We start from the raw sequence: 12205 nt of genomic DNA on the forward strand, positions 1-12205 counted from the left end.
CCACGGCCCAGGGCCTCCAGTCAAGCCCTAAAGATACCGCAGAAGAGGAATCTGCTGAAACCCTCATTGAAGACCCGTCACAGCACCCAGCCACACCCTCCACCAGTGCAGAGACACACACCTCTGTGGGACCTAGAGTTCTAGAGTAGCCTCGGGGTCACAATCTGGTGAGCACATTGCACTATCTGATCCACAACCGGCGGCGGGAGGGTCTTCCCAGGTTTCTGACACTGAGAGGACTGTTGGATGCCAGAAAACTGCTGTATCTGAGTCAGATGATGTGCCCCGGCACTCGATCATACCTCAGTTGCTGCAGCTGCAAAGGCAAGCTCGGGAACATCAGGAAGGGATGTCTGCTGCACTCCTCAGATTGCAAAGCACAATGGAGCAGCCCGTCCATCTTCAGTCAGAGGTAATAGCGCTGACATGCCAAAGCACTGAGGTCAATACTGCTAGATGGCGGCTGCCATGGAGACCTTAGTCCAGGACATTGGTCCTGCACTGCTGCGCAGGCTGAGCTCCATCACTGACGTCATAGTTGGCCTCCAACAGTGTCAACATGAGAGGGGTGCGGAGCAGCCTGACCTCATTCCAGCTTCTCCTTGTCTCAAGGAGTCAGCCAAGGGCCCTCGGGCCCCCATAGGAAGGAGGAGCATCAGGTGCACACCCCAGGGACATCCACCCAGGTGACTCCCGGAGTGTCTGGCCCATCCAAACCCACTCTTCCTGTGACGCCAGCAGCTCCAGTACCACAGGCCAAAGAGGATGCCACTAACCCTGAAAACAAGCCAGGGTCCTCCAGGTCTCGGCCCTCCAGAGGATGCCCATCAAGGCCACCACAGACAGGGCATAGCAGTCAGCAGGCTGCCTCCACCTCCGCTGTGGATGTTGGGGGAACACAAAGGCAAGGTTAGGAAGGTTAAGATGATGTAGTTGCACAGCCTGGGCACGGGTGTTAATCACTTGTACATAATGTTCACTTTGTTAATAAACACACAAGAATCCCTCCCTGCCTATGGCTCCTTGTTCTGATGAGCAGGGTTCATGACACACAGATGTGAAACCTTGGTCCCTGCACAAGATAAAGGCAGGAGTCTCAGTCCAGGGCCTCTTCCCTGTGCTTTGTGCAACCTTCCCAGCACACTGATGGTGCGCCTTCACTGTCACTGTCATGCCTCACCTCAATGGGACTTACCATTGTTGCCAGGAGGTCCTGGGCCAGCGGCACAGAGTTCCGTCATTCTCCCTGTGTGCTCCCAGCACCTTTGAGGTGTGGCTGGCCCCCCATCCCATCAGCATCTGTGTCCGGTGACAGTGTTGTCCTGAAGGGTTCAGCTCATGAAGGATGCCCTTAGGATCAGGAGAAGTGAAAGTTTCCCCGCTGCATCTCCATGATATGACCTTGTTCACAGAGTACAAGTGAGGTGCCATCAGCCAGTCAGGATTCAGACATTCACACAAGCTATGTGTTAATCAATGAAGTGTCCCCACTGCATGTTGTCATCATCCTCCTGGAATGTAGGGACAATGGGCATCTGCTGCTTCTCCATGACAGGAACATTCTCACAGAGCGTATGTGCACTGCCATCAGCCAGACAGGAGTCAAATGTTCACAGATGCATTGTGAGCATCTATGGTGTCTCCTCGCTGCATGTCGTCATCGACTTCATAAATCTAGCAGCTATGAGGGCCTCCCGAGTGTGCCTGCCTCCTCTGGCCAGTGCGATGGTCTCATCGCTGTCATCTTCGGCTTTGAGGACCTGCTCACCCTCATCCCCGTCAATGTCCTCCTCATCACAGGAGACGTGCAGCTCCTCCATCTCCTCCTCAGCCAGCTCCTCTCCACCTTGCGGCTCACTGTGGCTCTTCAGCGGCGTGCATGGAAGCCCCAGCTGCCCCTTCTTCCTGAGGGTGCTACTCTTCCCTATGCCCAGCCAGGCACCTCCGTCACTCTCTTCCCCTTCATCTTCACTCTCTGTATGCCATGTGGCATACAGCTAAGTCACCGGGCTCCATGATCCTGATGTACTCCTCCAGCAGGATGAAAAAGAGAGATGCATGGGTTGGCATGGGTGTACTAAGAACCTTTCTTGGTTAAGTCTGAAGGCCCCTTAATGCATTCCAGAGAGTTATGGCCACCACTTGGATGGCCAGAGTTTAGTGTGCTGCATGGCTGTCCGAGACCCCACCCACCTCCGCCCCACTCCACCTGACCGATTGGCGACAGCTTTGCCCATTGGATTTCATGCTGTGCTCTCAGCTCAGGCACAGGCATTCTCCTTACCCACAATGTAAGGCTGCACTGTTAGCTTGAACCATGGGGGAGACTGGTCCAAACCTGAATGATGACATTACAAGAGGCTGTGAGCACCTCCACCAGTGACTGCTCCATGGCCAGCTTTCGCAAGGAGATTGTACAACGTGCATAGTCGTCCAACTGTCCTGCAGTCCACTAAAACACTCATTTAGTTTGCAGTCTGTGCCCGAAGGTTGAAAAGTTCTGGAGCACTAGGTGGCACTTTCATGCCTCTGCGTTGCTCGACTGGGCAGATAAGCTAGAGGCCCAACTCTGTGCATATCAATGTGTGGCTGCACCTGAACTGTGTCAGCTGCAGAGGAATTGTCACTTTATACAAGGTTTCCCTAATGCGGGGCCGCTTCCTTCCTTGCTCTATCCCCACATGTGCTTGTGCACTATCATCGATGCTGTGCAACCCTTGCCCCCCCAACTCACCTGAACCGCAGTGCAACCCTTGCCTGCACGCCCCCCGCCCCCCAAATGACAGCACAGCCCTTGCCCCCCCACCAACTCACCTCAACCGTAGTGCCACCGTTGTGCTGGCACCGCACTGTCAGCCAGCCAGCCAGGAAAATGTGACTCGCCTGTGCCCTCGCCTGAATGCGCGGCACCTCAACTTTAAAGCCCAACAGGCGACCCTGGCGACTGCTGCACAACATTACTGTGCACTCACCTCCAAGTTCCCCTCAAAGTGCAGCTCACCAGGTGCACGCCTTATAAATGCTGTTGTGAAACATGCCAACCTGCAGGGATGATTCAGCATGGAGGGATGATTCCGGCAAGTTGGGCTTATAATGATATGCGGATATATTACAATGTAATTCCCTACATGTGGCAGCAGGAAACGCAGCCCGCCTTTGATGGGTGGAGCGGACAACTGCAAACTGGTTTCACATGTCATGAAACTGGTTTTTGGCCTTCCTGCCATAATGTCCGCTCCTGCCTGCCATGACGTCCGATGCCAGCAGGTATGGAAAATTCTGCCCAGTAGGTACAAGATTCCTGCTATACTGTGAACCCTAATGTGTTATTTGATTGATGATCAAATAGAGCTTTATAACACAGATTTACACTAAATATCCTAAATGCTGTAAAGGTAATGGAAGTGCAAATGCCACAGCTACTCCAGGCAAGAGCAGATATGATTCAACATAGAAATCGAGAATTGCTCTTAGAGATGTGCTGTTCTGCCATAACATCATAAAGTTGACCTTTTAGTTCTGAAGAAGAGTCATACGGACTCGAAATGTTAACTCTGTCTTTCTCTTCACTGATGCTGTCAGACCTGCTGAGCTTTTCCAGCAATTTTTGTTTTTGTTTGTGATAAAGATGACGTCTTGCTGTCTGATTCCCAATTCAAATACACTGGGTAGTGTAAAGATCCTGTAGTTACACTGTAGATACGATGTAAACTTGCCACAAAAAGTTAACTTAAACTCAGGAGAGTGAGTTCGTGGAGCGTATATGTTGTAGGGTGGCCGAGTTGTACTGTTAGTAATAGAGTTGATCTGCAGACACTGCTTAAGTGGAAACATTAAGTTTATTTACAATATACTCATCAGCAACTACTCATTTGCTTTCAACTCTCCAACTTTAACTCTACACTGTCTGCTGAGGTAGCCAGCGCTACTCTCCTCTTGGTTACTATGTGATCTTTCCTAACCAGTATTATTCTTAAAGGTACATTACACACTAAATAAAACCATAATTACTACAGCATACAACATAGTTTTCCAGATCTGTGTGCTAAAGAACCAACTTGGAAACAGGTTATTTTGGATCTAGTATTGGGTAATGAGAAAGGGTAATTAATAACCTTGTCATAATGGAGCCTCTAAGAAAGAGGAACCATAATATGATAGAATTTGACATTAACTTGGAATGTAAATTGGTTAAGTCTGAAACTAGTATCTTAAATTTAAACAAAGCAAACTACATAGGTATGAAGACCAAGTTGACTATGATTGATTGGAAAAGAACATTAAAAGATGCTTAGCATTTCAAGAGTTAATGCATAATTTGCAACAAATATACATTCCTTTAAAACAAAAACAAAAACCCCACAGAAAAGGTGGTCCAAGCATAGCTAACAAGAGGAGTTAAAGATAGTGTTAGATCAAACAAATAGGCTTACAATTTTTCCAAAAAGAGAAGTAGACATGATGATTGGGAGGATTTTAGAATTCATCAAAGGAAAACCATGAAATTGATAAGGAAAGAAAAGGGGAGATGAGAGTGACCAGCAAGCGACATTGAACCAGATTGCAAACCTTTCTATAGATATATAAATAGGAAGGGATTAGTGAAAATAAATGTAGGTTCATTGGAGACAGAGGCCAAGGAAATTATAATGGCAAATGAGGAAGTGGCAGAGACAAGTACTCAGCATCTGTCTCCAGGGTAGAAGACACAAAAATACATTTCAGAAATAGTGGAGAATCTGAATCACAAATGGTTAACATTCAGGTATAGCGAGTTATTAGGAAGGCAAATAGAATGTCAGCTGTTATTGCAAGGAGGATGGAGTATAAAAGTAGGGAAATCTTGTTACACTATGTTACAACAACATTGTAATATGTCTGCATATTTTTACGCAGATGTGAGACCACATCTGGAGTACAGTGTGGAGTTTTGATCTCCATATTTAAGGGGGATTTACTTGCATTGGAGGCAGTTCAGAGAAAGTTCATAAACTTGATTCCTGGGATGAAATGATTGTCTTGTGAAGAAAGGCTGAGCAGACTGGGCTTATACTCATTGGAGTTTAGAAGAATGAGAAGTGATCTTATTGAAACATGCAAGATTCTGATGAGCTTGACAGGATAGATGCTGGGAGAATATTCCCCTTGTGGGGGAATCTAAAACTAAGAGGCACAGATTCAGAATAAGGGTCTCCCATTCAAGACAGAGATGAGGGGGAATTTCTTCACTGAGGGTCATTAATCTTTGGAATTCTCTACCCCAGAGAACAGTGGAGACTGGGTCATTGAATATATTCAAAGCTAAGTTAGACATTTTTAGCTACAAAGGAGTTGAGGGTTATGGGGGCCAGGCAGGAAAGTAGAGTTGAGCCCACAATTGAATCAGCCATGATCTTATTGAATGATGGAGCAGGCTCAAGGGTCCAAATGGCCTACTCCTGCACCTATTTCTTGTGTTCCTAGGTTCTGGCAGGAATGAGGAACTTAAAGAAATCAGTATTAGTAAAGAAATAGTACTGGAGAAATTAATGGCATTAAGTGGTGTCAAATTCCCTGGACCTGACGACCTGCACCTGAGGGTTTTAAAAGATAGTGGATGCATTGGTTTTAATATTCCAGGATTCCTTAGATTCTAGAACAGTTGCCAAGGACTGGAAAGTAACAAACATACTCTGCTATTTAAGAAAAGAGGAAGCAAGAAAATTGGGAACTATAGGCCAGTTAGCCTAACATCAGTAGTAGAAAACAAAAACAGAATTACCTGGAAAAACTCAGCAGGTCTGGCAGCATCGGTGGAGAAGAAATCAGCTAACGTTTCGAGTCTTCATTACCTTCGGCAGAACTGCCGAAGGGTCATGAAGACTCGAAACGTTAACTGATTTCTTCTCCACCAATGCTGCCAGACCTGCTGAGTTTTTCCAGGTAATTCTGTTTTTGTTTTAGATTTCCAGCATCCGCAGTAGCTTTTAGCTTTTTGTTTTTATAACATCAGTAGTAGTCCTGGGGCCCCGTCATGCCATGTCATATGCTTCTGACAATGTTTTTGAAGGCATGATACTCCACACCATAACAAGGCCATTGAAAATCTGCCAGGGAAGGTGGGACCTGCCACATTTGGACCTCAGCCTCATTTATGGTTTTTCCATTAGTGCTAAGGAGCACCAGAAGGATTATGGAATTTTGGCCCCATTTTCTGTAGTCTGACAGGGGATTTGTAGTTCCTTGGTCTACAAGTCTGCCCGAAAAGAGATTTAATAGCTTAAACACCAGGAGTTGCCTCTTTGATGTCAGGTTCCTGGAATCCAAATTGAAAGAGAATGGGAGAAAAACAGTCACTAAATGTTTCTCAATGTTTGTCTTTGTACAAATGATTTGTGAATGGAGACATTGGCTCTGATCGCTCCGCAAGATACATTTGTCTACTCCTTAGGAATTAATTGCTAAGTGATGGAAAATTATTATAAACTGAAGATTGTTGCTGACTCGATATATATCATTTAGAATAGTTAGGTGCTTGATGACCAACAGGGACATGACGGGCTGAAGGACCTGTTTCTGTGTTATATAACTCTATGACTCTATATTCATACTTGTATTATTCTTTACAATAACTTAATAGTTACTCATCATTTGAATTGAATATGGGTATTACTGTGAAGAAAAAAGCCTATACGTAGATTGAAAAACATTTCAAATAAATGGAACAATCCCACGTGATTCATTCTGTGATTCACTTCACTGGGCCAGCAGCAGAAGTCCCTGCCTCCTACTTCCCTCAAAGACAATAACAGTACTCAACAAAATCCACACAGACATGGAAGATGTGACAATCTCAAAGAAGATGAGGGACAACCCAAAGTGCAATTGTGACCATGAGTCACAGACCATGGAAACACATTACAGCAACCTGGCCACTAAGATCTTTGTGGGAAGGACCTAATTTACCACTTGGCATCTTGGGAGACCATCAAACGGGTATCCAAACTAGACATCCCATTATAAGCTTTTGCTGTCATATGAATGTAGTAGTATTCATTCTGTCATATCAGCCTTTGAGGCTGACACTAGCTTTTTGGTAGCCTAATCAGTGTTTATTCATTTGATTGCAAAATTCAGCACAGTATAGGTCCCTTTATCCCTAGTTCTGCTCCTACCAGAATCTGGATCAGTTTTTCTTTAAAGCTGCTTCTGACTTTAATGGCAGGGATTCCTGTATGATATAACATATGGAAACTCTCATGAGAGCAGATTTTCGACTCTACTATACAGACCCTATAATCACAACAACAAAACGTACTCATCTTTATGTAACACCTTTAACATAGTAACATGTCACAAGTCACAGGACTGTTATCGGACAAAGAAATTGCTGCTGAGCTAAAGGAGGAGATGTTAGGACAGGTGACATAAAGCTTGACCTCAGAGGTAGGTTTTAAGGAATGTCTTAAAGGAGGAGGGGTTGAGAGGTACTCTAGAGCTTAGGGCCTAGACTGTTGAAGGTGTGACTGTCAATGGGGGTGCGAAAGAAGGTGAGGATGCATATGAGGCCAAAATTGGAGGAATGCAGAGATATTGAAGTGCTGTAGGGCTAGAGGAGGTTACAGAGATTGGGTGGGGGCGGGGTGGTGTGGTGGGAGGTGTCGAGAGTATGGTGGAGTTTGAACATAAAAATAAGAATTTTTAAATCAAGGTGTTCGGAGGCAAGGGTTCATTATAGGACTTAGTGGGAGTTAAGAGATGGACAGCAGTGTTTTGGAAGAGCTCAAATTTATGAGGGTGGAACATGGGAGGCCTGCCAGGAGCACATTGGAATAGTTTGGAGTTAACAAAAGCATACATTAGGATTTCAGCAGCAGATGATCTGAGGCACCGTTAAAGATGAGTGTTATTACAGAGGTGGAAGTAGGAGGTTTTGTTGATGGGTAGGATATCTGGTCAGAAGCTCAGTTCAGGGTTAAATAGGGCACGGAAGTGGTGGTGGAAAAGATATATACTAACAAGTAGGGATAAGTAGTTAGAACTTTGCTATGTGATTTTTGTGGCAAATTAGCTAATGATCTAATTCCTTAATGCTCATTATTTATAGTAGTTTGCCAGTTTGCTGATGTGTATTTTTGCACATTTTTCAAATTGTTTATATGTTAAATATTAATGAAATGTTTCCTTCTCATCGTCAGATTGAATAATTAACCATGGGAGATGTTAAGATTGTTCAAACTGCCACTCGTATTTCCAAAACAACACTAACTTTGGAAAGACCTCAGGCTGACACTTACCCTCCTGAAGCACCAGCGTTCACACTGCCTCCAAGAAATGTTCGGATTCCCATTGGTGGGACAGCCAGGTTTGATGGAAAGGTAGGAATGTTGCATTAAAGCTACTCTGAAATGCTATCACCTTGTTACTCGCTATTGAATGTGCTAATAAAAATCTTTGAGGTGAAAGTAGGACTTTCTTTTCTCAGTGCCTTTCATCATGTCCCAAACCACTTTACAGTCAATGTCGGAAACACAGCAGCCGACTCGCGCTCAACAAGCTCCCACAAACAGCAATGTGATAGTGACTGATTAATCTGTTGTTGTGATATTGGTTGAGGGGTAAATATTGACCAGAACACTGGAAAAAGTCCCCTGCTCTTCTTCAAAATAGTGCCATGGGATCTTTTACGTTCACCAGAGGGCAGATCTAAGTTCAACATCTCATCCAAAGGACGGCACCTGCAACACCGCAACACATCCTCAGTACTGCACTAGAGTGTTAGCCTAGGTTTTATGCTGAAGTTCCTGGAGTGGGACTCGGACCCACAACCTTCTGACTCAGATGAGAGTGGTGCCAACTGAACCACAGCTGACACCATATAAGAGAAAGAGTTTCACTCAAATGTTGAAAACAAATTTAGAGTCACTTTCTTGTAAAAGTATGTTCTTGTATAGAAGAATTTAAAAATGTGCAAACGATTTAACATCTGGCACCAGAAAGAATTGCTATTGATAAGCAAAACAAATATACCGCATTTTATTTGTTTATATTTGATGGCAGCTGATGCATGGAGATGATAGACCACGGCATTTAAAAAATGTAAATAGCAGGCATGTTAATTCATGCTGATTCTTTCTCTCAAACTGTAAGATAATGAACTTAAAAGGGTCAAAAAGTCTTTTAACAATATTTAGGAAACTGTATTGTACTGAACAAAGATAAATAAAATGTGCACCATCCCAAGCCTTCAGGCATGCATCATGCAGATTGGCTGATTGCTGGAGGGTGAGTACTGTGTTATAAAGCTGCCAATTAACTAACGAGGTCTGTATCATGTATGACGTCAAACGCTTTTTAATAATTATCTTGATTTTATCTCATTCTGCCTGGCAGGTATGGGGAGTTGGTAATTTAAAAATAACACTGCTGTGCTCACTGCCTTATTCCTAAATTGTTTGTTCATTTTCACCTGCCGCGATTTTGCTCAGAGCCTTCGCTGGGGGCCCCTGGAGCAGACTGGACTTTTGTTAAAGTATTTAAATTGGGGTCAATAGGACCACAATATTTACTGTGGGATGTTGAAAAATAATGCAAACAAAATAGAGATTTGAAAGGCTAAAGCAGCTAATCAAGTTAAATTGTAAAATAAGCAGTTATAAAATACAGCAGCTTGGAAGAACACCGGGGAACATAACTATAAATGTGCATTTCATCAGTATTCTCTCCAGTTCTACTTCAGCAGGTAGAATGTACTCGTGGAATTAAACTTCCTGACAACTGGCACTGCTAAGTATCCTTGTAGTTCTTAATAACAGGGCATTGCTTTGGTTCATATTCTTCAGGTATGCAGCTGCACATGCAATATCTAGCCGAACAGGCATCCAGCGGTTCTTTAGCCTGAACAATATTGTTTTAGCAAGAACTGAAGAGTTTGTAGGTAGAGCCTGTCTCTATCTGCTTAATTCCTTTTAAGGTGATGTCGAAACCCCAAATACACTCCAATAGCTGAACAGGACAACCCCAGAGGAAATTCCTGGAGTTTGTGTACAGATAGTAAGATCTACTGGCTCATCTGTCAGCATCATAGTTTGTGTTGCTGTTAAATGCTGGCCTCTCTAAGAGGGGCATATAGACACACAGCTCAAGAAATTATATCATACATTTACAGGAGTTAACAATGAGAACCATACAGTAACAGGCATGACTTTCTAGCCTCTCTCTAGCCTGCAGTATATCTGATTACAATTTACATGTTTAGTCTGGAAAACTCGATGTGATTTCAGAGAAAACTGCAGATAATTCTTTTGTTGAGTGCACAGTTGCACAATAAGTGATTTCCATCAAATAGAGGTTATAGCAAACACATATGCCAGAACATCAGTCCCAGCTTAAACAAGACAATTGCAAAAAAAATCAAAGTATAGTGGCATGCTTCACAGTATATAGAATACGGAATTTAACTATATAATGCCTATTTAAGTGGATTTAGCTGGTATGTGCTGCTCTAAAGTAGATAATTAAATAGGATTGACTATCAGGAAATTCTGTAAGTTGATGCTAATTCTAATAAATAAACTTCATGTTTTTGGTTCAGTCAAAATTCTGTAAGGTTATGAAGAAAATTTTGTTAGTGCTAGTAGTGGTGTACTCAACATTTTCTGAGAGCAATGGCATTATTGTGTTTGATTCACTGGGAATGTTAGTATTTTTAAAAAGAATATTGTAACCATAAATTAAAGTAGTGCCTTATTGCCAAGTTTACCATTCTCACCTTCTTGTTACTGGGCAAGAAAATCATGCACTGTCTGAAATGGCAGATTAAAGCCTGAATTTAACCACGGGCATTGGAACCCTGACATGAGGGCAAAAAGTGAGTCCCTGGCCCAAACATACCAGCACTGGGACTATCTCAGCAGTTTTACCACAGGCAGCTTCCTAATTGGCAGCCTGAGGACAGGGCTGGCAGGCAGGGTACTGATGCTGCCAGCTCAATCAGAGGACTGGCAGTTCTGAAGCCTCAGCAGTGCCACCAGAAGAGAAGGGTACTGCTGAGGCTGCAGGAGACCTCAGGAGCTGGGCCAGGCAAGTTTAAAAATAGTTTCAGTGAGCCAAGGATCAGAGGGGTAACCCCTCTGTGAGGATTGGTGAGGTCACGGAATCTGCTCACAGCCCCCTTTTTAGACTATCGAGCTTCCAGCTCAGATAGTCACCACACCCCCGCCCCAGTTGCTGCATGGAGGCCACCTCCATTTAGCTGACGGCCTCCCCATGCAACAGGGAGTTGTCCTACTGCCAGCAAAATGCTAGCTACCCTGTGAAATGACTTCTGAGTGGGCCTTTAATTATGCCAATCATCTTTGGACCGGGTAGCTGTTCTGCATTGTGTCCCAGTGCTGGGAACCCAGCAGCGGAACCACATGAGGGACCTGTCCTGACACAATACCCCATGACTTTAATGCCTGCCCGCGCTGCACCCCTTTCCCAACCCACCGCCTCCCAGCCAACCACACAGGAGGCAGTAAACCAGTAAAATTCTAGCTTAAAATTCAGCAGTATTTTAGTGGTTTAATGGCATGTTTCAATTTTGGTGATTTTGTGGCTGTTCTGCATCCAACCTTCTTATGATCTGGTGTTAGTGGGAAGGGGATGATGGGTTATATTTTTGACTCCTTCTGGTCATCAGCTGGCAAGGAAAAATGCACTTATTTTCTTTTGTGATTTAACCATTACTATGAATACCAGTGAGGCTACTTGTTTTCTATGTTGAGCCATTACTAAAGAGGACTGTGAAATATTTATATCTATTTGATATAGAAATCTATGTAGTGCAATTACATTGAATATATAATGCATTTTACTCCTCTATTTGTGTAGTGAGATAATCAGGATTGCAGGGCACACTATACTCTCCCTCCCACTTGTATATTACAATTTATTCTAAGTGTAATCTTTGCTTAAACTTACAGAAGATAACAAATAATACTGCATAGATTCAGATGTCCAACTGTCTTTACAATATCTAGGAGCTAATACAGATACCACTCTGCCAGAAATCAACCTTGCCTCTTGTTCCTCAAATAATAAAATTCACTGTCACTGGGTCAAAATCCTGGAACTCTCTCCCTAACAGCCCCGTGAGTGTACCTGTACCGCATGGACTGAAGCTGCTCAAGAAGGCAGCTCACTACCACCTTCTCAAGGGAAACTAGGGATTGGCAATAAATGC

General features: G+C 43.9%; 1 protein-coding gene across 1 annotated transcript in view; it reads left to right on the plus strand.

Moving 5' to 3' along the window:
• Window positions 1–12205, plus strand: part of LOC144686672 (myosin light chain kinase, smooth muscle-like) — a 433503-nt gene that overhangs the window by 123419 nt on the left and 297879 nt on the right. Inside the window, exon 2 of the mRNA XM_078552188.1 lies at window positions 8178–8357. Within this exon, the coding sequence (XP_078408314.1) occupies window positions 8193–8357 (165 nt within the window). The 5' untranslated portion in view covers window positions 8178–8192. The remainder of the gene's footprint in view (window positions 1–8177; window positions 8358–12205) is intronic.

This window comes from Cetorhinus maximus, chromosome 11, assembly GCF_964194155.1.
Source record: "Cetorhinus maximus chromosome 11, sCetMax3.hap1.1, whole genome shotgun sequence".
NCBI lineage: Eukaryota > Metazoa > Chordata > Chondrichthyes > Lamniformes > Cetorhinidae > Cetorhinus > Cetorhinus maximus.